A 27,017-nucleotide genomic window follows, 5' to 3' on the forward strand; every position below is an offset into this window, starting at 1 on the left:
ATCCCTTTGGTTGAATGCTTGGTGCGCATGACTATGACCTGGGAGTCTGGGCTTCCGAGCCCGCCCAGGCCGTCTACGCCGGCCCACATTTTATTGAGGTTTGAAAGTTAGAGTGTCTGAATCCCCGTCCCAGGCGCAAATCCTCATGGAGGCTTATGAGGACGTCAAAGATGGCCAATCCGTCAATCCCAACTCCATAACGGGGGTCTATGGAAGGAAGCTGCGTGCATTGCGCACTGATCCAGGATAGCTTTCACCTGGCTTGATGAATCCGTGTCTTCTCATCCTGGATGGCTTTTAGTGCAACCCATGAAGCCTGGACACATGTGTTGTGGATTGGTTGAACGCTCAAGGCTTAGTGACTCATCTTGGATGACGGAATCCTACTTTGGTGCAAGGGAGCCCAGACAGCAAAATCATCAAGAGCCAGTAATGCACTCCGCAGTGCAGCACTCGTTCGCTCGCCCTCCCTCTCCCATTTTAGTGTCAGATTCTGAAGTCGACATTTCACTTTGATTTTCAGAGTGATGACACCCTGGAAAAACTCTCCATCATTATAAACTCTCCATCATTATAAGCTCTGCATCATTTATTCTCTATTCAGGTTGATTAAGTGCAGTTTGTCAAAGATCAGCTGTGATTGGCTGCTCTCAGCTCTGAAGTCCAACCCCTCCCACCTCAGACTCCTGGACCTGAGTGTGAACCAGCTGCAGGATTCAGGAGTGAAGGAGCTGAGTGGTTTTCTGCAGAGTCCAGACTGTAAACTGGAGACTCTGAGGTCAGTACTGGTTTGGAACCAGTGGATGATGGTTTCAGCACCAAACACAGTTCATCACACATGTTGAATAAACATTGAACTGAAGGTTGATTCATATCAAAATGACATCTAGAAATATGAAAACTTCATTCTGTTTATGTTTGAAGTTTAAAAAACAGGTCATCAGTGGTCATGTGACCAAACATCATTTCAACACACATTAGTTTTGGACTGAGGATTTAATTTCAAGGTGACATTTTCTTTAGTGTCAGATTCTGAAGTCGACATTGCACTTTGATTTTCAGAGTGATGACACTCTGGAAAAACTCTCCATCATTATAAACTCTCCATCATTTATTCTCTTTTCAGGTTGATTAAGTGCAGTTTGTCAAAGATCAGCTGTGATTGGCTGCTCTCAGCTCTGAAGTCCAACCCCTCCCACCTCAGACTCCTGGACCTGAGTGTGAACCAAGTGCAGGATTCATCAGTGAAGGAGCTGAGAGGTTTTCTGCAGAGTCCAGACTGTAAACTGGAGACTCTGGGGTCAGTACTGGTTTGGAACCAGTGGATGATGGTTTCAGCACCAAACACACTTCATCACACATCTAGAAATATGAAAACTTTATTCTGTTTATGTTTGAAGTTTAAAAAACAGGTCATCAGTGGTCATGTGACCAAACATCATTTCAACACACATTAGTTTTGGACTGAGGATTTAATTTCAAGGTGACATTTTCTGTAGTGTCAGATTCTGAAGTCGACATTTCACTTTAATTTTCAGAGTGATGACACCCTGGAAAAACTCTCCATCATTATAAACTCTCCATCATTTATTCTCTATTCAGGTTGATTAAGTGCAGGTTGTCAGAGCTCAGCTGTGATTGGCTGCTCTCAGCGCTGAAGTCCAACCCCTCCCACCTCAGAGAGCTGGACCTCAGAGGGAACCACCTACAGGATTCATCAGTGGAGCCACTGGTGGATCTTGTCTACAGCAGTGACCATCAACTGGAGAGTGTGAGGTCAGTACTGGTTTGGAACCAGTGGATGATGGTTCCAGCACCAAAGCCAGTTGATCCCACAGCAGAGGTCCAGTGTTCCCAGTCACAGTGTGAGAGGAGGATGGTGACGTCCAGCTGCTCCTCATTCATCCAACATCTGCTGCCAAACTGCTTCTTCTCTCAGTTCACCACTCAATTATTGATCAGTTCATCTTCATCAGGCCTCAGTATCAGTCCAACACTCCATGGTCACATGACCTTCATATGTTCCACACTTGACATGTGACTGAGAGTCTGCTTCTTCTCACCAGTCACTCCATCATCTCCATCAACAGTCAACTTCTCTGTGATGATGCGTTCAAGGACCGTGAGTCCTGACTCCTGCTGTCTCTTCTTCTCTCTGCAGGTGGGAGAGCTATATGATGGAGGATGAGGAGGAGAGTGAAGAGGAGAGCTCCAACTAGTTGTGGCTGATAGAACTACGACTACTGGAGAGGAGTGACACGCCGAGGCTCCGCCTCTGCCCCACCTGCAAGCTACACACACACACCAGTCGTGCTCCAAGTGGACACTCTAACACAGTGTTGTACAGTGTGTGTGGGCGTGTCACGACCTTTGACCCCAGTGGAGCCTGGTGGCTGGCGGACTGCTTCTCCCTACAAGCTGCTGTGGTTACTGGGAGAGACGTCCCAGAAGCCACTGGTGGACCTTGCAGTGCCACATATGGGCTGTGTCTCAATTCAGGTTCTGCACCCTTGAGACCGAGTGTCCTCCGTCTGAAGGAAGCGTTCTTAGACTTCCCAGCCTAGAAGGACGGACCAAACCCCGCCTCCCCGGTAACCACCCGGGACGGTCTAGCCTTCGGCGTATTTCCTCGTTTCGTCACCGCCGTTTCCTCCGGCTGGCCAACCCCGGAAGTGACGTTTTTATAGTATCAAGCTAACCATTGGTTCGCCATCTAACGATGCCGTTGGATGATCAAATAAATAAAATCGTACGTTAAAAACTGGATACTTTATGTGAAACTTCAATATTTAGATTTATATGTCGTGTCTTTGCCAGTACATGCCGCTAATTTCAGCTGACTTCCCAAGATCCCACGATGCTTTGCAGCAGCACGCAAAGCATCATGGGATACCCAAGTGCGCGAAGGATAGTGCGGTGCATCCTTGGAATCGGCTAAAACTAGTGCGTATTTCCGAGGGTGCATTTTCAGCGTCCTAAGCACCCTCGGGAATTGGGACAAGCCTTCGCGCAGTGCTATGACGCAACTTCCTTCCAAAATGCGCACTTCAAGGGCGCAGCACCTGAATTGAGACACAGCAACGGACTCTTGCATTGTTCTTGGCCTTCCAGTGAACCACTGCGTGAGCACTGGAGGTGAACCATGACTGATAGAGGTTAAAGGTCAGAGGTTTGACAAACTACAAAGGCCATAATTATTAATTAAATTATTTTCTTTAATCAAGTCCCAAAAACTAATAAATATATACTTGTATACGTACCCATATCAGTACATCAATGTTTAATGCACCTTTTTTCTTGACCAATATCATTAAATCTCCACCTGCTTGTGTTCGCATGTTTAGTTAGATTGATATGTATGTAGATCTATGTTAGTAGCTTCAATGTGCTGTGTGGCATCTTCACAAACACAGACCCCACCCCCGTCCCCAACCTTTAACTAGTGGATTTAGTTCTTTGACTTTTGTTCAGGTTTAGTTTTTCCTTGTGGTTCTTGTTTGGTTCTGATCGTCTTTGTCCTCCCTCCAGAACTTTGTCTAAGACTGATTCCAGTGTTTTCAGAGTCATTGCAATAAAGGGCTAAACAGTGGCGGTCTTTCAAGGAGGGGAAGCTCATTTTCAGCCTCCATCATAAAATGCATTTGTTTACTTATACGTAAATTCTACCCTCAATTCCTTTTCAGAAAATGACCTGTGACCTTGTCGCACCAGCTAGCCGTCTTTTCCAGGGACTTGACCACTGTCCATTTATCCAATGACCTGTGAGTGTCCCCTCAATGACCAGCAGAGCTCGGCTACTTAAACTGCCTTGGCCCACTGTGTTGCGGGTTCAAGATTTGAGCTGCTTTAAAGGTCCCATATTATGCAAAATGCACTTTAGTGCGGTTTTCAATCAATAATATGCATCCCTGGCCTGTCTACGATCCCACCTGATATCAAAAAAGTCCGTCCTTGACCATCTTTAGCTTTTCCTTTCGAAAATTTGTGCTTCAATCGGGCAGATTGTACTTCCGTGACATAGTGACGTCACCAAGACACAGAAGTGGACTCGACCCCGCCCCCTCAGGTTAGTGGCACCGCCTGTGGTAAAGGTTTGTCACACCCATAGAAATTCTAGAAGCTGCGCCATTTTCTTCTGCTCGCAAACGCTCCGGTGAGAACAATGGCGAAACCACAATCAGGAAGAAGAGGTTGCTCTGTTTCTGGCTGCACAAATGAGCGTCCGAGTCTTTGAGAAGACAGTGGATTATATTTTATTTTCTCTAAGGACGTGTACCGACAGCTGTTGTATGTGTGTGCTCACCATCTCACGAAGGACTGTTTTGTTAATGAAAGCCAGTTCAAAGCTGGATTTGCACTTTGTTTAAACATAAAGAATGGATCGGTCAATTATTAGGTTAGATACACATTGCTTGCTTATGAAAAAAACATTAAAAAAAAAAAAGTTTATAACCGCACAGATATCCTGTTTGTCACACTTTATTACAGTTACATTTTTACACCCACTGAAGCAAAATCCATAAAATCTTTGATTTTAGTTTTAAATCATAACATTCTGCATTCGGCCTGCGTTCTGCAAGGAGAACCTATTCAGGCATACTGGCTCCAATCCTGGACATCTCTGGACTGAGTCATGGAGAAAGCAAAAGTCAAAAAGTCATTGAACTGTATACAGAACAGAAAAGGGAAATAAGAAGATATCCAAGGAACTGAGACTGCCAATCAGCAGTGTTCAAACTCTAATGAAGAAGTGGAAGGTGAGAGATTCTGTTGAAACCAAACCACGATCACGTCGACCAACGGCCAGGAAATTTTTTGTGATGCAAAAAAACCCCACAGACTCTCTGAAAAAAAGTTGTGTGGATGTTTCAAGGTGCACAACAAGGAGGCACTTGAAGAAAAATGGGCTGCATGGTCGAGTCGCCAGAAGAAAGCCATTACAACGCCAATGCCACAAAGAATCCTGCTTACAATATGCCAAACAGCACAGAGACAACCCTCAAAACCTCTGGAACAAAATCATTTGGAGTGATGAGACCAAAATTGAGCTTTTTAGCCACAACCATAAACGTTACATTTGGAGAGGAGTCAACAAGGCCTATGATGAAAGGTACACCATTCCTACTGTAAAACATGGAGGTGGATGGCTGATGTTTTGGGGATGTGTGAGCTACAAAGGCACGGGAAACTTGGTTAAAATTGATGGCAAGATGAATGCAGCAGGTTATCAAAAAATACTAGAGGAAAATTTGCACTCATCAGCCTGGAAGATGCGCATGGGGTGTACTTCGATATTCCAACATGATAATGATCCAAAACACAAAGCCAAGTCAACCTGTCATTGGCTACAGCAGAATAAAGTGAAGGTTCTGGAGTGGCCATCTCAGTCTCCTGACCTCAATATCATTGAGCCACTCTGGGGAGATCTCAAGCGTGCAGTTCATACAAGACAGCCCAAGAATTTACAGGAACTGGACCAAGAAGAATGGGAAGCTTTACCATCAGAGAAAATAAAGCGCCTCATCCACAACTACCACAAAAGACTCCAAGCTGTCATTGATGTTAAAGGGGGCAATATGTTGTATTAAACACTGTTGTCATTATGCTTTAAAAAGAGTAAACACGGTTGTTTGATAATAAATGTCTATCATTCATATTCTCTGAAAAATGGCAAAGAAATCATAAATTCTGCCAGGGTATGTAAACTTATGAGCACAACTGTATATATAGTTTTTGCCTAGTTACATTTTGATAGTTAAGTATCCTTTTAGTTTTAGCATTATGCTGGTAGCAGTCTGAGTATTTGCTGGGGTTATTAACAGCCCCGTGACAACAACTTTTTTTTTTAATCAGTAGACTTCAAGAATATACGGAGGAGAGATAAGTATAACGTTACTGCACTGTTTAGAAAAATACTCATTCACCAGAAGAGCTCGAAGTAATGACGAGACGATGGCGACAAAGCCGTTAGCATGAGCTAAATGTATAAGTAACAGTGTAACAACACACAAAGTAAAAACTTTAAAATATAAAGATGCACAATATTTGTATCTTACCACTCTGAAATGTCCTGCTGCAGTCGCTGAGTCCGTAATTCTGCCGAAGCCTCTCCCTCTGGGTCAGATTCTGGCTCAGCAGTGTGGTACGGTTGCACCACACTGCTTCTGCTAGCCATGACCGAGTCGCTTCGCATTCACAACATTAGCACATGGCTACCGGAGCCGAAGCCACAGCCCCTTCGAGAGAGAAGGGCGTGGCCAGGTGCAGCTCATTACATAATAATAATAATAATAATTATAATAATAATAATAACAAACTTTTATTTGTACAGCGCTAAATCACAACCAAAGGCGTCTCAAAGCGCTTTATACAATCAGAGAGAACCAACCGGGCCCTCGGAGCAAGCAAGATGCGACAGTGGCTGGGAAAAACTCCCCTGTGGGAAGAAACCTCGGGCAGAACCAGACTCCAGAGGGCCATCATCTGCCTATGAGTAGTTGGGGTGAAGTAGAAAGATAGAGGGGAGACAGAGAAAGAGAGAAAGGAGCAGAGTGAGCCAGGGTGGCAGACAGGACAGAGTGAAAAACAGATACACCAACCAGGCAAAACGGATATAAACACAAAGAATAGGAACTAATTCAAGGCTGCTGTCCATGTGGAGTGTAAGTGTCCATGCTTTGGAAGGCAAGAGCCTAGCTCGATGGACAATCTGCCGATAGGACAAGTCCAGGTCTTAAGCGTGGTGGTGGGATGAAGCGATGACACCAAGACCCCCAGGACAGCACAATCCAGTTCCTGGCGCAGTGGTCATCACATGCCGGGGACACAGAGACTGCGGCAGTATCATGCATATCGAGCATTCTATACAAAGCATAATGAGAGCTCGGACAGAGTGGATAGAGTAATTTGGGTGATTGGGTGAGGAGAGTGATAGAGGCTCCGCCTGCACAGAGCAACGATCCCTGTAACGGGAGCGAAAGATCTCCCTCCACGGCGTAAGCCTACAGCAGCTTAACTGACAGTGGATGGAGTCTAACTATAAGCTTTAAGAAAAAGGAAAGTCTTAAGTCTACTCCTAAATAAACTAACTGTGTCTGCCCCCCTCACCGAGGCTGGAAGATGATTCCAAAATAAAGGTGCCAGGAAACTGAAACACCTACCTCCTGACCTAACTCTAGAAATTTTTGGGATAACTAAAAGACCTGAGTCCTCAGAGCGAAGGGCGTGTCACATAAAAGTGACACGCCCTAAAACGGACTGTTCTGAACAGAGCGTTTTTTTTTTTTTTTTTTGCTGATTTAGGGACAGTAAAAATATTAGATCCAAAGTCAATTTTGACTAATGCAGGTCACAGACAGGATATTTTATACATTTGAGAACTATTTTAACTATTTGGAAAGGTGGCATAATATGGGACCTTTAAACAGGAGAAGCTCCTCTCTACACCTGCAGATGGAGCACCAATCGTTGCCACTAACGCCCTGTTCACACTGGACCAGGAAGCGTCGCGAAGCGCCGAGTGCTTCCATTCGGTGCCCATGTTAATCAATGTAGTGGTTCACACCAGACGCGAACAGGCGCGCGGCTCCCCTCGCGGATCGCGCCATGCATTTAAGTCAGTTCACTGGACGTGGAAGCGAAGCGCCGCGAAGCGGTAACCACGTTAATCAATGTGGTGGTTCTAGAGCTGTCAGTCGATTTAAAAAAATTTATCCGATTAATCGCATGGTTTTCCGTAGTTAACTCACGATTAATCGCAAATTAATCACATATTTTTTTATCTGCTCTAAATCTACCGTAAACAGATATTTTTCCATTTTTTTTAAATAATCATATCAACATGGGAGTAGGCAAATACTTGCTTTCTGCAAATGCAGCACGTTTATTCGTGTTGGAGCCATGACAAGTACTACTAACAAAACAAAAGCATAGGGTAAAAAAAATAATTATAAACTCAAGCCCAACAAAGATAACAGATGGGCATAACATTACATAGTAATGATTACTAGTACTACCAAAATTTGTATATTTTACTTTTACTTTACTTTTATTTTACCTAACCCTAACCCTAACCCTAACCCTTTTTTCAGCAGCCATTAACACAAAAGGATGACACTTACGCCCGGTTCACACTGGACGCGGAAGCGCCGAGCGCTTCAGTTCGGCGCCCATGTTTATCAACGTAGTGGGTCACACCAGACGCAAACGGGCGCGCGGCTTGTGCCATTCATTTCAATGGAAGCGGAAGCGCCACAAAGCGGAAGCGCCGCAAAGCGGAGCGCCGAGGAAATTCGCGAGCGAGGCTCAAACTGGTTCACACCAGACGCGAATAGCTCCGCGACGGTCGACAAGCGCTTGCAAAATAGAGCAGACGCCGAAAAGACAACTTCATGGCGCGAGCCGCGCGCCTGTTCGCGTCTGGTTTGAACCACCACATTGATTAACATGGGCGCCGAATGGAAGCGCTCGTTACAGTAATTGCATATCACTTTTGTCCTCTCAGGACTGCCATCTGGCAGGGTTTTGAAGTGAATCTGCTGAGTTTCCTAGAAGCGGAGCTGTGCGGGGTTGCAGCTGTTCTCTGAACGCCTCTCTCCTCTGTTTTATCTAACTCAATAAATGAACACAGCACAACGTCATTACTGTATTTTGTTTGTTTCTTTCTATATAATTAAAGATTGTCTGCCTTTTGTTAGTGAGAGAAAATAATATTTCAATACTGTGCGAGTGGCCATGGAGCTGCCGTTAAGCCTGAAGCTGATAAAACATAGGTTTGAATAAGAGTTTGAACTGAACCTCCTTCCCAATTCTTTTCCTTGGAAAAACCATTGCTTTGGTTTTATCAACTGAGAATCTAAATGCCCAACTATTGGCCCATTTCTCTACTTTTAAAATAGCTTCTTGTATTTTTTTTTTGTACAATACCCCCCCCCCCCACACACACACACAGTATCATGTGACTTCCTGGAAGTGTGCAGCAGTTGAGGCAGCTGGATAGGAGGAGTCACAGTGAGCAGCAGAAGCAGGAAGAGAGGCTAAAAGTTGTTCTGTGTCAGACAGACTCCATTTTGAGGTGATGCAGCAGCAGCAGCAGCAGCAGCAGGTGAGTCCTGACTGACTGAATAACTTATTCAATGTGACGCTAGTCAACAATGTGACTTCAGTCTAGTTGATTTCTTAATGTTCTCTCCCTACCAAGTGGAAGTCAGAGTGTTCTGAGCATATATATATACAGAAGGCTAGATGTCTTATCCACGCTGCTGGCCAATGGAATCGAACGTCCGCACTGGCGGCCATCTTGCCACAGTCACCTCGCTCTGCCTCTCTCACTCATAACTTTGTATTCTTATTGTGCATGTGAATTTCGAGCGGTTTGGTTTGTTATAAAGGTTATAAGCATAGTTATGATACTGCATACTTATTAATGATTTATAACCATAGGCTTTCATGTGAAAATAGCAAAAACACGCACACACCCATATTTAATAAAAACGTATATGCTAAACACTAAACTAAACAAACCAGCTCTAAATCGTAACATTACTCAAACAGCTCCAACAATATCTTACAGATGATGAAATGTGATCCTACGAGCTTCTGTTTGTGGACAGCGACGATTGCTGCACCCACAAGCGGCACAGAAGTTGGGCATTTTTTCAGTCACCGATTTCCTGTAGAAACCATAATGCATGATGCTGTAACAAAGCAATCCAATTATAAATCATTTGCTAATTAAGTTAAATTATATTGAAAAGAAAAGCTATTCTGTCTCTCCATATGTCAAATTGTTTGTTGTATTTACACCTACCAATCCTAATCCCTTTTATCACAACAACAAAAAAGACGGACTGTAATCTCAGGTTGTCACCGTTAGACTCTGAATCAAACAGGTGGGGGATGAGATATCAGCAGCTCTAGTTCATTGATCAGCGTGTCTCTGCTGCATGAACTGATGAGACTGCGTTCATGCAGCAGCAACATTACAGGAAACGCACCTCAGCGAATAATTACAACCGACACCACAAATATTGTATGTGAACAAAATACTAGTTTGTCCTGAAATAGCTGTTGGCTAAACTTAACTTAAGAAATGAAAATCTTAGTGGTCTCAGTCGTATTAACTTGTGCAGATAGGCTGCCTTAGCACCATTGTGTTTTTCTTCTAATAGAAAGCTGCACTCTCAACATGTTCAACCATCCAGAATTATTGCTACGTTGTGAACGTTTGTAAGAAAGCAAACCGTGTGCAAATCCGTCAAGTTTTCAGCGAGATCAGAGTGTTAATGCTTGTACAGATCACTCACGTTCCCTCACATTCAATGCATCAGACAGTGACTGCCTGACTGAGGAAAAATGGCGGCCAGTGCGGACGTTCAATTCTGCGCCGTGAGACATCTAGCCTTCTGTATATATCTATGGTTCTGAGGTCTTCTTCTTCTTCTTCTTCTTCTTCTTCTTCTTCTTCTTCTTCTTCTTCTTCTTCTTCTTCTTCTTCTTCTTCTTCTTCTTCTTCTTCTTGAGGTTTTATGGCGGTGGACAAACAACAATCTGGTGCATTACAGCCCCCAACTGGATCATGAATGGATCATTTTGACTTACTCTTCTGAAACTACATGAAATTAATTGAACAAAAATAAAAATTAATTAAACAAATAAATAAATAACAAATGAAATCAATAGAAATAATAATAATAATAAAAATAACAACAATAATAATAGATAAATCACCAAATAAACATACAAGCTTCTATATTCTTCTAAACAACCCTGTTGCTTTTACAAATGCCAATGTAGCAGTCGTCTTTTTGCGTTGTGTGTTTTTTTTCCTTTTCCTCCTCAAGTCAGATGCACACAGGAGTCAGTCAGGTTTGGGAGTTTATTGATCCCGGAACACTCTTTAAGAGAAAAAAAATAAATAAATACATCAGCCGGCGTCACACACAGTGAATCGTGAAACTCTCTCCACATCCCGGAGCACGCACGCCTCTGTCCCACACTTAATCACAAACTCACACTTAGAATTAAATAAAAATACATGAAATAAAAATAAAAAAATAAAACAGATCTTTCACACACCACACAGTCCACAAGACAAAATAATAAACAAATTAAACCATCTACATACCTTTAAGAGAAAAAAAATAAATAAATACATCAGCCGGCGTCACACACAGTGAATCGTGAAACTCTCTCCACTTCAACGGGGGAAAAAAAGAAAAGCGGTTACAACCGGCACCACACTAAGCTAACGAACTCTGCTCAAAAAAACTTAAAACAGCAATTAAAGACATTTACAAACATTTAACTGACAAGGGGTTATTCCGTGAATCCACAAACACTTCATAACACCGAACACACGAATACACAATGGCTGCAAATAAAATAAAATGGATAATTAATCAAAACAGAGGAGAGAGCACACGTAATTCCACTCACCATCCCGGAGCACGCACGCCTCTGTGCCACCGGGTGGTGCAACGCCGGAACAGCACCCCCAAGGAACACAGGGCATTCTAACTTTTTTCCCACTTTTGCAAAATAAAAAAAAATAAAAATATAAAAATATAAAAATTAATTTTGGGAAGTTCACAATAACACAAAAAAAAAGGTTTAATGGAAAACAATTTTAGAAAACAACATAAAGAAAATTAGACTTGGCTACATACTCCCCCCTGAACTTCATCAAAATTCTGCCCAACCCGGTAGTGTACTCCCATATATCAAATCCCTGCAACTAAAGAGCTACTCACTCAACTGAGAAAGTAATCCACAAAGGGTGCGCAACCCTTATGAATACACCTGCGAAAAGGGGTGCCTTATACACCACCTCATACACCACTGAACTAAGGTAACATCACATGTACCGTTTTTTTCTCTCACAAGGGAATGTAACAACTACCACTACCACCGTAATGTCCACTCAACATGAATATTTTGGCATACATTGCGACTCACAGGGGAATTTACTTCACACCTAAAATTTGAGGAATATTAAGGGGCCGAATATATTCGTTTCTGTGTCATATTCTGTATTAACCTATCAACAGGTTTCACGAGCCTACCCACCCTCGTCCTGATTCTCGACACGGCACTGCTCGCTGCAGCAAGGGGGTTGATACTGGGCATCCCACCCACCACACTCATTGGCCTCTGGCTCGCACTGTCCTCCAACTCAATATCATCAGACCCATCGTCAGCGTCAGGACAATCTGAAGGAGGGGTGGGAACCGGACTGCCCAGGACCCAATCAGTTATCCGATCTCTTGTGGCGTCCCTTGTCACTACCTCAGACACCTCGCTTTGTCTCTCATCACAGCTCTGGACTGTTGACTCGTCAAACGATGGTTCATCCTCACCTTCCAACTCAAGTGGTAAGAAGTTTGCGCACAGGAGGAGGTTGCGGTGCACTACCTTTTCATGCCCATTGTCGGTGCTCTTGATACGGTAGGTGTGACACTTTGGGTCCCTTGCAATCACCACATATGGAGTAGACATCCATTTATCTGCAAGCTTCTTGCTCCCTCGTTCACCTTTATTGGCCAGCAGAACTTGATCTCCCTCCTCAATGTCACGACCTTTGACCCTCCTGTTGTACACTTCAGCCTGATGTTGCTGGCTGGCGACTGCATTTGCTTGGGCAGAAGACAACGCCTCCCTCAAATTCTCTCTCAACTTCAGGATGTAGCTGTTGTAGTCGGCGACATCACAATCCCTCTCCACATTGTGAAACATCACATCGACTGGGAGTCTAGGGACCCTTCCGTACATGAGGTAGAAGGGAGCATAGCCTGTCGATTCGTGGGCCGTGCAATTATAGGCAAACGTCAGTGTCTGCAACATCTGAGGCCATTTCTGCTTTGATCTTGGAGGTAATGCTCGAATCATGCTCCCTAATGTCCGGTTAAAACGTTCGACGATACCATTCCCCATGGGGTGATATGCCGTTGTCCTCGATTTCTTCACCCCAGCGATCAACAACAACTCTTGGATCAGTTGGCTCTCAAAGTTAGCCCCTTGGTCCGAATGGATTCTTTCTGGGAATCCATAGATGCAGAAATACCTGTCCCACAATTGGCGAGCAACTTGCTTAGCTGACTGATCATGGCACGGGAAGGCATGTGCCATTTTGGTGAAATGGTCAGTGACGACCAGAACATCTACATTCTTCCCTGCCGGAACTTCAGCTGACCAGAAATCGATGCAGACCATTTCAAGCGGGCTTGTTGTCCTCACACTTTCGAGGGGAGCTCTGCCTTCCGGTTTTGGCGTCTTGCTCACCACACAACGCTTGCAGTGTCTGACATAGTCTCGCACATCCCGTTCCATGCCGACCCAAAAGAACCTCTGTTTTGCCAGGTAAAAGGTTCTATGCTGGCCTTGGTGCCCAGCCTCGTCATGGATGCCCTGCAGGACTTGTTTGACCAGTGCTGCAGCGACAACATACTGGTGGCGTTTTTTCCTAGTTAGCGAGTCTTTCAGCACTCTGTACAGGACGCCATCCAACATCTTCAGCTTGTCCCACTGCTTTAGTGTTTTCTGAACCCTGAGATGCTCATTCACTCTCTCCCTTCTAGATGGCCTCCTGCCCCGTGCCACATAGTGTATAACTCTCACTAGCACCATGTCTTCCTGCTGCCTATCCTGGAGCTCTTTGAGAGAGAACACAGGCAACGCGATTTGGCCAGGCGTGGCGAGGTTCTGCACATCGTGTGCTAGCCACGAGATCACTCTCCCTTTCGACCCCTTCTCCCACTCCATTTGGCCGTCCAAAATTGCTGTCACTTCTTCACTACTCATGGACTGACCTCTCCCCTCAAGTTCACGCAGTTTCACCTCTTGGCAGTTCGTGCTCAGCCGGAAGGCGTCCTGAATAGAATCATCTTGGACCTGTTGTGCCTCTTCAAGCAAAGCTCCATATGGTTCCGCCACAATTCTCTTGCTGACACGGGTGTTGATGAATGGTTGTCTGCTCAGTGCATCGGCAATGACGTTCTTACTCCCTGGAATATACTGGATGTTGAAGTTGTATGGCGCCAACTTCGCCACCCACCGCTGTTCACAAGCGTCCAGCTTCGGCTTCGTGAGGATGTATGTCAGCGGGTTATTATCTGTCCAGACAGTAAAAGAATGTCCCTTCAGCCAGTGGCTGAATTTGTCACAGATGGCCCACTTGAGGGCGAGGAATTCCAAGCGGTGGGCTGGATACTTGGCCTGTGCACGAGTCAGGGATTTACTTGCGAAAGCGATGGGACGTGCCTTACTCCCTCCCTCAGGGACTTGAGAAAGAACAGCGCCCAATCCGTCCAGTGAGGCGTCTGTCGAAAGGACAAACGGGCGATCGAAGTCAGGGTGAGCGAGTACCACTGAACTCAGCAGAGCAGCTTTAAGCTGATTGAATGCCTTGCTTTGTTCTTCAGTCCAATCACTTGGGTTGAGTTTCTTGAAGTGCATAGAACGTCTTGCATTGCCTCTACCCGTTACGGCAGCGGTTAAGGCGAACAGAGGTTTCGCTATGCTGGAACAGTTTTGTATGAACCTCTGGTAATACATCACCATACCGAGGAAGGACTTGATTTTCTTCGGTGAGGGCGTGACTCTATCCTCCATCATCAGGTCCACTTCACTTATGGCAGTAATGGCTTGCAACTTCTCTGGGTCTGTGGCGACCCCATTCTCATCAATGATGTGACCCAAAAACTTGACACTCCGTCGAAGGAAGTGACACTTCTTCGGTGCCAATTTCAGTCCATGCTCCCTGAGCCGACCAAAGACCATCTCAAGCCTTTTGATGGCTACTTCTTCGTTTGGGGCAAAGACGAGTACATCATCGAGGTAGCACAGAAGAGTCAAGAAGTTTTGGTCCCCGAAGATGTTCATCATGAGGCGCATAAAACTTGCAGGGCTGTTACACAAACCTTGTGGCAATCGATTGAACTCATGGAGACCTACTGGCGTAGTGAAAGCTGTAAACTTCTTGTCCTCCTCATGCATGGCGATGTTATAGAACCCCGATGTCAGGTCCATGGCACTGAATACGGCATTTCCCCCTAGCGCAGCCAGGCAATCGGCCTGGTGGGGCACTGGATGTGCATCCTTCACCGTACGGGTGTTAAGCCACCGGTAGTCCACACAGATGCGCAGTTCTCCACTCCTTTTCCATACGAGTACCAGAGGGGAGGCCCACTCGCTGGATGATTTGCGTATTATGCCCTTCTCTTCCATCTCAGAGAGAGCTTCCCTTAACTTCTGATACTGGCTTGGTGGCACGCGGCGGTAGGGTAATCGGAATGGGCGGTCGTCTGTTAAATGGATTCTGTGGACAAAGTCCTTGGCATGGCCGCAGTCTAATTTGTCCCTGGAAAACACCTCCTCATATTTCTGTATGAGTTCCACCAGCTGACATTTCCAGAAAGGAGATACTTCGCACAGGTTGACATCAATTTTCTCCAACCCGAGGCTATTGAGTTTGTCTTGGAGGGTAGGAGCTACAAAGGTGTCGGAAACGTGACCTGTGCCCTTCTGTGTGCTCTGACTCTGTGCTCTCAGCTCCGTTTTGTGGGCGTGGTGAAGGCTGGGCTCAAAGTCCTCCAGTGCCACACATGGCGAAACATCGGCCAGCTTTGTGTTCCTTCTGAGTGTTACAGACTTGTCACTTGTGTTTATTACTTTTACAGGCACCCACTTGTCACCACTCATTGAGGCTACAGTTCTCCCCACGATGATAGTTTTCTTGTGTGACTGGGACTTTGACGGCTCCACTAGTATGGCACTTCCCTGTGAAACAGGAGCATTACCGGGAAGCTTGCCCCACACAACATGCTCATGTCTGGGCGAGAGTGTCACAGCATTAACGAGCTTTACAGTTCCAATGGTGTCTGGGATTGTGTCGCCCTTCCACCTTGTCATGCCTGAAAGCATACTTAAGAACTGTTCGATGCTTGATTCGCCAGAAGAATCCGCTTTGTTCATCACACGCCAATAACTGGGGTCTTTCTTGATCTGACGAAGCAGGTGTTTGATCACATTGCTGCCTATTATCATCTGATCACATTGACCTGGTACAACAAGTGTGGGCACGCTCATTTCCTGTCCGTAGACACTCAGCTTCAACTGATAAATGCACTTAGGCTGTACCTTCACACCACCACAGCCCACTAAGACAATATTCTCGTTGGATTGAGCCCTCTCTGGTTGTAGCCCTGCTTTGCGAAGTTCCTCTTCGGCATCCTCACTCAATGTGCAAGCCATAGAGCCACTATCGAGCAGGGCTTGTAAATTGATTTGGTCGTTCACCAGCACATCAGTATAAAACAAATCGTCTGCTTTCTCAAGCTTGTGTATGTTTTGACAAATTACGACACTGCCATTGTGTGCAGACTTACAGTTCTCGTCATACACAGAGCTTAGGTCTTCTTCAAGTTTGAGGGTCTGACATCCATCACATCTATCCACTCCTGGACAGTGTATTTATCTGTACCATCTCCCCGATAAGCTGCTGGTTCTTTGGCATCCGTTCTTACCACGACACTCAGTTGGGACAAATCAGGTATGAATGGTGGGGGATCTAGTGGTGGGGTCGTAGTAAGGGGAGGAGGGCCTCTTACAGCAGTAGCTGTCTGGTTAGCTAAAATACGGTTAACAACAGAGTCACCAATCTGGGTCCCTAGCTCTCCTAACAGGCCACGTATCTGCTCTAAGGTGTCATTGCCAGTTGTGGCGCGGGTGGAAGACTTGGGCTTTGCTATGGGTGTAGGGAGCTCTAGCTCTTTTATAGCTGTGTCTAAACCCGAATGACCGCCAAAACCTAGCTGCCCTAACTGTTGACTGCCTGAGGCACCTGCATATATCCACCCTCTACCCCTCCCAAAACCAGGACTTGGAGTAAAATCCATGACAGTTTGAATATACCCAACACCACAAACAATATGCAATGATTTCAAAATGACTGTACAGTTAGCTGTGTGAAAATGTTAAATGAATATGGAATGACCGAAAGTTAACAGCTTAGAATGAAAACAACTGATTTTCTTTGCTTCTTCCTTTTCATAAAAGATAAAACAAAAACAAACAAAAAACAAAACAAAACTATGTGATTCCTCCTGTGTACAGTTCGATACGCTCACTTGCTCACTGTTTGACCACGGCGATCTGCAGTAGCTGATCTGAAGAATCCGGGTCACGGCACCAAATGTAGCAGTCGTCTTTTTGCGTTGTGTGTTTTTTTTCCTTTTCCTCCTCAAGTCAGATGCACACAGGAGTCAGTCAGGTTTGGGAGTTTATTGATCCCGGAACACTCTTTAAGAGAAAAAAAATAAATAAATACATCAGCCGGCGTCACACACAGTGAATCGTGAAACTCTCTCCACATCCCGGAGCACGCACGCCTCTGTCCCACACTTAATCACAAACTCACACTTAGAATTAAATAAAAATACATGAAATAAAAATAAAAAAATAAAACAGATCTTTCACACACCACACAGTCCACAAGACAAAATAATAAACAAATTAAACCATCTACATACCTTTAAGAGAAAAAAAAAAAAAAATACATCAGCCGGCGTCACACACAGTGAATCGTGAAACTCTCTCCACTTCAACGGGGGAAAAAAAGAAAAGCGGTTACAACCGGCACCACACTAAGCTAACGAACTCTGCTCAAAAAAACTTAAAACAGCAATTAAAGACATTTACAAACATTTAACTGACAAGGGGTTATTCCGTGAATCCACAAACACTTCATAACACCGAACACACGAATACACAATGGCTGCAAATAAAATAAAATGGATAATTAATCAAAACAGAGGAGAGAGCACACGTAATTCCACTCACCATCCCGGAGCACGCACGCCTCTGTGCCACCGGGTGGTGCAACGCCGGAACAGCACCCCCAAGGAACACAGGACATTCTAACTTTTTTCCCACTTTTGCAAAATAAAAAAAAAATAAAAAAATAAAAATATAAAAATTAATTTTGGGAAGTTCACAATAACACAAAAAAAAAAGGTTTAATGGAAAACAATTTTAGAAAACAACATAAAGAAAATTAGACTTGGCTACACCAACAACTTGCATTTGTGAAAGCAGCCTGGCTGCAGACCTGCACTGTTAGGACCCGCCTGCACTGAGAGGTCCGCCTGCGCTGTTAGGACCGGAAGTTGATTTAAAGCATTTCAAATTAAACGCTTTTGGACCGGAAATTGATTTAAAGCCTTTCAAATTAAAAGCTTTTATAAATAAAAATATTTTATAACAGAAGACGACAAAAGAGGGTACTTGGCGTACTGTGAGTGTCAAAAAGTACAGCAGCAAAAATAAAAATAAAAATAAAAATAAAAATAATAGATCAGGTCGATAGATACCAGAAAAGGCCCCGGCTTTGTTTTTTGCTTTATTTTTTTTTCATTAATATTTTATTATATTTTAGGCAAACATTCTGAAAAGATCTCTTAATTATAAGATAATCTCTAAATTACGAGAAAAGATCTCGTAATTAAGAGATCCTGATCTCATATTTAAGAGATCTTTTCACGTAATGACGAGATAAAATTAAAAGGAAACTTTTAACTCCGTAATCAGCGGCAATGATGACGCCATCGCAGTAAAACAGATTTTTTTTTTTTTTGAGGAACTTTATTTAGAACGAAGAATGGACTGACAACAAATAATTTTTCAAAAATATAAATCTGAAACCAAGTGCAGCGGAAAGCAATTCTATCTAGTTTCCCTCTTGTGCTCAGTGATTACCGTAATACCTGGAATACACAAAGCAAGCGGAAAGCGAGCGCCTGCTGGCTCGATCGCTTTTAACAGTTCGAGAACGTCAGAACAATCCTAACTATTTGAGATGCCTGCGCAGTGTAGACATACTAATATTAATACCATCGACCAGTTTTCAGAAATGCAAGTATTTCCCAGGGTCTCTAACCGAGAAGGTAGCAATAACAGATTAATTACTGTAGCGCCATCGTTGCCGATTAATAATAATAATAATAATAATAATAATAATAATAATGATAATAATAATAATAATAATAATGAGAAGAAGAAGAAGAAGAAGAAGAAGAAGAAGAAGAAGAAGAAGAAGAAGAAAATCTCGTAAAAGATCTCATAAAATTATGAGATCTCGTAATTTTACGGATCCTGATCTTGTATATATATATATATATATATATATATATATATATATATATATATATATATATATATATATATATATATATATATATATTATTTCTATGCTGGGATATGCAGAAATATAAGTTAACAGAAAGAATGCTTTATGTTATGAAAATATTGTGGAATGTGCAGAAAATAGGTTTAAATGTTCAACAATTTTCTTCAAGTCAGACTGTATTTAATTAACTTGTTTAATTTTTTACTGATACAATTTGCATAAAGTTAAGATTCAAAACTAATGAGAAAAAGGCTTTAAAAGGAACTGTTTCATTTGATTCAATTTAATATGAATACAATAAGAATAGAATTACAGGATTTATGGGGTGTTCAGTTTGTGCATCATGATTTTGAAAAGTAACTAGGTAAAGTAATTATTAAAGTAACTAATTACTTTTGAAAACAACTAAAGTAACTGGATTACTTTCTTGGATAAGTAATCAGTAGTTAGTAACTAATTACAATTTCCAAGTAACTTGACCAACACTGGTTACCGGGGGAGGCGGGGTTTGGTCCGTCCTTCTAGGCTGGGTCCTCGAAGAACGCTTCCTTCAGACGGAGGACACTCGGTTTGGTTTGATGGGTGCTGACCCTGAATTGAGACACAGCAGAAGTCAGAGTGTTCTGAGCTCACTGCCTCACTTCCTGTTTGACCTCCAGCTCAAGATGAGTGTTCGAGTGGAGGAAGAGGAGGACGTAGCAGCAGCGTCTCCAGGGTTCAGCTGTGAGTCTCTGAAGAGTGACCTCTCCAAATATAAACCAATAGTCTTCAGTAATGAACCTGGACCTCCTGAGACACAGTAAGAACACTGTGTGTGTGTGTGTGTGTGAGTGTGTGTGTGTGTGTGCTCTTGGTGTTAGCCACCCTGCTATATCAGCAGCTCCTCCAGTCACAGGGTGGATCAACATCAGCAGGTCCACTTGTGGCTGCAGGTCTCCAAGAAAACAATGAGGGAAACACTGAGTGGTGACTTTTAGCAGGAGGGCTAACTCAGCTGCTTTGTGTTGGATGGTGAGTGAGGTGTTCCGCTACACCGTCAGTGTTGACACTGCAGCTCCTTCACATTTCAAAGGGTTGAAATCCAGTTCAGTCCAAAGCCAAACAAGCATCACTGGAGAGAAACACAACCCAGTGTTGACTTCAAAACTGACCAGAGCTGATGAAATCATTTCTACTGGGCAAACTGGGAGCAGAGCATCATATGAATTAGAGCTGATTTAGAACCAAAGATTAAAATAAAGTTCATGTCAAAGACAAAATGAAGAATTTCAATAAACAAAGATTAAAAAGTGACGAGTTGATCAAAGTGTCTCCATCCACAGGAGGAGGAAGAAGAGTGGTGGGTGTGGAGCAGCACTGCAACCTGCCAGTCACACCCAGAGTGATCACAGTAAGACCACCTGCACCTTTTTCACTTCTCCCTCTGAGATCATGTCAGGACCTCCAGTGAGAAGATTCACTGAGGGACGTTGAGAGCAAACAGTCACACAGCAGCTTCACCACAGCAGCTGAAAAGTTGTGGAGAGAAAATTATGTTTTCTTCTCCTACCTTTTCTCTGCTCCAGAGGCTGATGGTGTGCAGGAGCTTCTACAGCAGCAGCAGCAGCAGCAGCAGGAGCTTCTACAGCAGCAGAAGATCAGTCTGGAGAGGAGATGTGCACGTGTGACTGAAGGTGAAGAAGCAGGAAGTCAAACCCTCCTCAACAGCATCTATACTGACCTCTACATCACTGAGGGACTAAGTGAAGACGTCAACAGAGAGCATGAGGTCAGGCAGCTGGAGACTAAGAAGACCAAGAAGGGCCTCCACGACCGTCCAATCAGGTGCAGCCAGATCTTTGAAGCCTCACCTGAGCAACAGGGACTCAGAGTCAGAGTGGTGCTGACCAACGGCGTCGCTGGGGTTGGAAAAACCTTCTCAGTGCAGAAGTTCACTCTGGACTGGGCCCAGGGCCTGGAGAACCAGGACTTTCAACTGGTGCTTCCTCTCTCATTCAGGGAGCTCAACTTGGTCAAAGAGCGGCACTACAGTCTTCTGGAGCTGCTCCATGTTTTCCATCCAACGTTAGGGAAGCTCACAGCAGAGCAGCTGCATGTCTGCAAACTTCTCTTCATCTTGGACGGCCTGGATGAAAGCAGACTGGCTCTGGACTTTGAGGACAACCAGGTGGTGACTGACGTCACTCAGAAGAAGTCAGTCAGTGTCCTGCTAACAAACCTGATCAGAGGAGATCTGCTTCCCTCGGCTCTGCTGTGGATAACCTCCAGACCTGCAGCAGCCAATCAGATCCCTCCATCATGTGTGGACAGGCTGACAGAAGTACGAGGCTTCACCGATGACCAGAAGGAGGAGTATTTCAGGAGGAAGTTCAGAGATAGAGAAGATGTGTCCAGCAGGATCATCTCCCACATCAAGGCCTCCAGGAGCCTCCACATCATGTGTGAGATCCCGGTCTTCTGCTGGATCACTGCCACAGTTCTGGAGAGCATGTTGAGCTCAGAGCAGAGAGGAGAGCTGCCCAAGACCCTGACGGACATGTACTCACACTTCCTGCTGGTCCAGACCAAGAGGAAGCAGCACAAGTATGGAGGAGGTCCACAGGAGCTGACGGAGGCTGACAGGGAGCTTCTTCTGAAGCTGGGCCAGCTGGCATTTAAACATCTGGAGAGTGGAAACATCATGTTCTACAGTGAAGACCTGGAGAAGTGTGATCTCAGTGTGACTGACGCTTCTGTGTACTCAGGAGTTTGTACAGAGGTCTTCAGAAGAGAGAGTGTGATCTTCCACAAAACCGTCTACTGCTTTGTTCATCTGAGCGTCCAGGAGTTTCTGGCTGCACTCTACTGCTTCCACTGTCACACCAACAGGAAGATGACAGACGGAGATGGTCCTCCTGGAGAATCCCTGGATGAGTTCCTGAAGAGGATGATGAAGAAATCCCTGCAGAGTCCAAACGGTCACCTGGACTTGTTTGTTCGCTTTCTCCATGGACTCAGTCTAGAATCCAACCAGAGACTCTTAGGAGGCCTGCTGGGTCTTACTGACAACCATCCAGGAACCTTACAGAAGGTCATCAACAACCTGAAGAAGATGAACACTGGTGATGTTTCTCCTGACAGAAGCATCAACATCTTCCACTGTCTGCTGGAGGTGAAGGATCAGTCAGTGCATCAGGAGGTCCAAGAGTTCCTGCAGTCAGAGAACAGATCAGAGAAGAAACTCTCAGCCATCCAGTGTTCAGCTCTGGCCGACATGCTGCAGATGTCAGAGGAGGTTCTGGAGGAATTGGACCTCAGCAAGTACAACACAACCTGGGAGGGAAGATTGAGACTGATTCCAGCTGTGAGGAACTGCAGGAAGGCTGTGATACGTTTAGGGTACGTAAACACTGTGTGTGTGCGTGCGTGCGTGCGTGCGTGCGTGCGTGCGTGTGTGTGTGTGCGTGCGTGCGTGTGTGTGTGTGTGTGTGTGTGTGTGCGTGCTCTTGGTGTTAGCCACCCTGCTATATCAGCAGCTCCTCAAGTCACAGGGTGGATCAACATCAGCAGGTCCACTTGTGGCTGCAGGTCTCCAAGAAAACAATGAGGGAAACACTGAGTGGTGACTTTTAGCAGGAGGCTGTCAACACAGGGCTAACTCAGCTGCTTTGTGTTGGATGGTGAGTGAGGTGCTCCGCTACACCGGATAAGAAGTTATTTCAATAACAGGTCGAACAATACTGTGTCACCGTTTTGAAAAGTCACCTGTGGGCCTCCACAGGGTTCCGTTATGGGACCCAAGGTATTCAGACTTTATCTTCATGGTATTCATACTGAATGGAAGAAGTTTAATTTGATTTCATTTGCGGATGACACCAACTTATTGTGTTGAGGACCTGACATGAAGATGATGGTTAAAAACGCTAGAAAAGGGGCTGATGGTGTTGAAAGAATGGTTTGATAGCAATAAGCTGTCATGACATGAACATAAAACAACATTGATGGTCTTTGCTGGTATTTGGAAAAATGATTAGTATGAGTTTTAAATGGAGTTGAAATTGAAAGAGTACATGAAACTACGTTTTTGGGAGTCATTGTGGATCATAAATTTAGCTGGAAAATTATTTATAGAGTCAAAGATCTTCCAATTCATAGATATAGTGGACTTGAAAACATTAGAAATACTATTTCCACTCAAAGGTTTTTAAAGTGAGAGAAAATCAATCCATGTTCAAAGGGTTGAGTGTCTTTGAATGATGGAAGGTGAGAAGCATTGTTAAATATAGATGCCTTTCTTTTTTGGGAGTTCCATTTTGGAATGGGATCAGTGACCATTTGAAAATGTGTGCTTCTTTGTTGAGTTGAAAAAATCTTGAAGGGCAATTGAGTATAAGAATTGTGAGTCAATGATGAAGAATAATGTCAAACGTATTTTGTTGAGTTGCGTTTCTCTTTTTTTCCTTTTTGATTTTGTCTGGCTAATTATTCCAGCTAATCTTATGGACTGTATAGGAGAGGCAAGAATCAGCTTGGGCTTCAGCCTGCTGCTTTTTCCTTCACACAGTTGTTATGTTTTTGTTGTTGTGAGTCTTTATAATGTGCACATTTGTTTTGGAAGCTTCTTTTTCATTGTTGTCAGTTGATTGCACAAGATTGATTGAATTTACACTGTCAACCAAAATCAACTATTCAATCATTCATGATGATGATGATGATGATGATGATGATGATGATGATGATGGTGGTGATGATGATGATGATGGTGATGATGATGTTGATGGTGATGATGATGGTGATGATGATGATGATGATAATGATGATGATGGTGATGATGGAAGCAGCAACTTCTCACTCTGCTCTCCTTCATTCAGTGGACTCTCAGAGCTTCAGTGTGCAGTGGTGTCTTCAGCTCTGAGGTCCAGCCCCTCCCACCTCACACTGCTGGACCTGATTAAGAACACCCTGATGGATCCTGGAGTGAAGCTGCTCTGTGCTGGACTGCGGAGTCCAAACTGCAGACTGGAAGTTCTCAGGTCAGTTCCTGCTTTCTACTGGTGGACAGTGTGTGTCAGCAGATGACAACTGGTGCGTAACGCTGCTCAGTGTGAAGACTTTGAAGCAGATATTAAAGACTCATCCAGACAAAGTGGATGTTGTTGATATTTTCATGTCAACAATCTGCAGCCAGAAAAGACTTTGGATAGTGGAAGAAAGTGTGGAAAATGTCTCCAGTCACTTTGGAGCTCAATGGAAGTTGTTGATTGGTGATGAAGGTCACATGACTGAGCAGAAGATCCTGTGAAGAAATATTAGAGGCAGATTAATAGTGCAGCACTATTTCTTCATCTTGTCCTTTGAATGTCTTTGACTTGTAACGAGACTCTGATGACTGAAAACAGCAACAAGCACACAAAGGACTCACTGATTATTTTCCATCTTCACTGCTGATTGGCTGCACACTGACTGATACGCTGCTGTTGTTATTGTGTTGACAACACACTGGCACAATGAGTGGTTTGAGGGAATGACTCAGTGATCCCAACAGCTGCACATCTGGATCATCAACAGGGAGAAATGACTCTTAATGTGACATTTACACCATGGAAGAAATCAAATATTGATTCCTTATTCAGGTTGGAGGACTGCGGTTTGTCAGAGCTCAGTTGTGATTCGCTGCTCTCAGCTCTGAAGTCCAACCCCTCCCACCTCAGAGAGCTGGACCTGAGTTGGAACCAGCTGCAGGAATCATCAGTGAAGGTGCTGAGAGGTTTTCTGCAGAGTCCAGACTGTAAACTGGAGACTCTGAGGTCAGTACTGGTTTGGAACCAGTGGATGATGGTTTCAGCACCAAATACACCTCACCACACATGTTGAATAAACATTGAACTGAAGGTTGATTCATATCAAAATGACATCCAGAAATATGAAAACTTAATTCATTGTCTAAAGTAAAAAAAATTTAAAAAGCAGGTCATCAGTGGTCATGTGACCAAACATCATTTCAACAGTTTTGGACCGAGGATTTAATTTCAAGGTGACATTTTCTGTAGTGTCAGATTCTGAAGTCGACATTTCACTTTGATTTTCAGACTGATGACACCCTGGAAAAACTCTCCATCATTTATTCTTTCTTCAGGTTGAGTTGGTGCAGTTTGTCAGAGCCCAGCTGTGATTGGCTGCTCTCAGCTCTGAAGTCCAACCCCTCCCACCTCAGACACCTGGACCTGAGTAAGAACCAGCTGCAGGATTCAGGAGTGAAGAAACTGAGTGGTTTTCTGCAGAGTCCAGACTGTAAACTGGAGACTCTGAGGTCAGTTCACCCTCTTCACTCTACAACTTCTATCACTCTTGTTATTGTTGTCATGATTTTCACTTGACTGGGCCCTGTTGCAGGAAACTAGGATGAGGGATTAAGACGGGATATCTTGGTTATCCTGGATCAATTGATGTGTGATCTGGTTGCACAACAGTGGGACAGGTGGAAGTGAGATATGTTCTGGTAGAAGTTACCATGGAGATTTATTGTGTGGAGTGAGCTGCTCCAGACCAGGCTGAGTTCCAGGATCTATTTCATCCTTGTCTCAGTCAACAGTCACCACCAGTGGAAAGCAGTGCTTGTTCCACTCAACACTGCACATTGTTATCACATTCACCTCCACCCACTGTCATTATTTCAAGCCTTGGAATCATTTAATTTCAATCATGATAGAGAAATGAGTTGAGATCATGTTGCAATCATTGGATCATTTCTAACATGACTTCTACTTTGCCATGCATCCTATATAAAAATACACATCCCATAGAAACATGAAGACACATCAAAGAGTAACATGAGGTTGTTGTTGTGACAGTGGACAGTCCTGTCACTGTGCCACCAATTGATCATGCGCCCTGGCTGCTTGGCCAAGGGAAGATCCCTTTGGTTGAATGCTTGGTGCGCATGACTATGACCTGGGAGTCTGGGCTTCCGAGCCCGCCCAGGCCGTCTACGCCGGCCCACATTTTATTGAGGTTTGAAAGTTAGAGCGTCTGAATCCCCGTACCAGGCGCAAATCCTCATGGAGGCTTATGAGGACGTCAAAGATGGCCAATCCGTCAATCCCAGCTCCATAACGGGGGTCTATGGAAGGAAGCTGCGTGCATCGCGCACTGATCCAGGATAGCTTTCACCTGGCTTGATGAATCCGTGTCTTCTCATCCTGGATGGCTTTTAGTGCAACCCATGAAGCCTGGACACACGTGTTGTGGATTGGTTGAACGCTCAAGGCTTAGTGACTCATCTTGGATGACAGAATCCTACTTTGGTGCAAGGGAGCCCAGACAGCAAAATCATCAAGAGCCAGTAATGGACTCCGCAGTGCAGCACTCGTTCGCTCGCCCTCCCTCTCCCATTTTATTCTGTAGTGTCAGATTCTGAAGTCGACATTTCACTTTGATTTTCAGAGTGATGACACCCTGGAAAAACTCTCCATCATTATAAACTCTCCATCATTTATTCTTTCTTCAGGTTGAGTTGGTGCAGTTTGTCAGAGCCCAGCTGTGATTGGCTGCTCTCAGCTCTGAAGTCCAACCCCTCCCACCTCAGACTGCTGGACCTGAGTGTGAACCAGCTGAAGGAATCATCAGTGAAGCCACTGATGGATCTTGTCCACAGCAGAGACTATCAACTGGAGAGTGTGAGGTCAGTACTGGTTTGGAACCAGTGGATGATGGTTCCAGCACCAAAGCCAGTTGATCCCACAGCAGAGGTCCAGTGTTCCCAGTCACAGTGTGAGAGGAGGATGGTGACATCCAGCTGCTCCTCATTCATCCAACATCTGCTGCCAAACTGCTTCTTCTCTCAGTTCACCACTCAATT

The 27,017-nt window shown here is 44.4% G+C and overlaps 1 protein-coding gene across 4 annotated transcripts in view; it reads left to right on the top strand.

The window, feature by feature from the left end:
- Positions 1–27,017, top strand: part of LOC142890387 (NLR family CARD domain-containing protein 3-like) — a 38,418-nt gene that overhangs the window by 10,235 nt on the left and 1,166 nt on the right. Inside the window, exons 1-8 of one of the 4 annotated variants that reach the window (XM_076029395.1) lie at positions 8,971–9,103; positions 19,840–19,979; positions 20,503–20,570; positions 20,746–22,558; positions 24,031–24,192; positions 24,793–24,966; positions 25,296–25,469; positions 26,667–26,844. In XM_076029395.1, coding sequence (XP_075885510.1) covers positions 9,077–9,103; positions 19,840–19,979; positions 20,503–20,570; positions 20,746–22,558; positions 24,031–24,192; positions 24,793–24,966; positions 25,296–25,469; positions 26,667–26,844 — 2,736 coding nt within the window. In that variant the 5' untranslated portion in view covers positions 8,971–9,076. Of the gene's footprint in view, positions 1–604; positions 779–1,126; positions 1,301–1,602; positions 1,777–2,161; positions 2,296–8,970; positions 9,104–19,839; positions 19,980–20,502; positions 20,571–20,745; positions 22,559–24,030; positions 24,193–24,792; positions 24,967–25,295; positions 25,470–26,666; positions 26,845–27,017 lie in introns of those variants that run through there. The other 3 variants (XM_076029370.1, XM_076029378.1, XM_076029386.1) reach the window with 3 other exon arrangements.

The sequence above is a fragment of the Nelusetta ayraudi genome, unplaced genomic scaffold (genome assembly GCF_046127955.1).
Source record: "Nelusetta ayraudi isolate G7.1 ecotype Tasmania unplaced genomic scaffold, CSIRO-AGI_Nayr_v1 ptg000003l, whole genome shotgun sequence".
Taxonomy (NCBI): domain Eukaryota; kingdom Metazoa; phylum Chordata; class Actinopteri; order Tetraodontiformes; family Monacanthidae; genus Nelusetta; species Nelusetta ayraudi.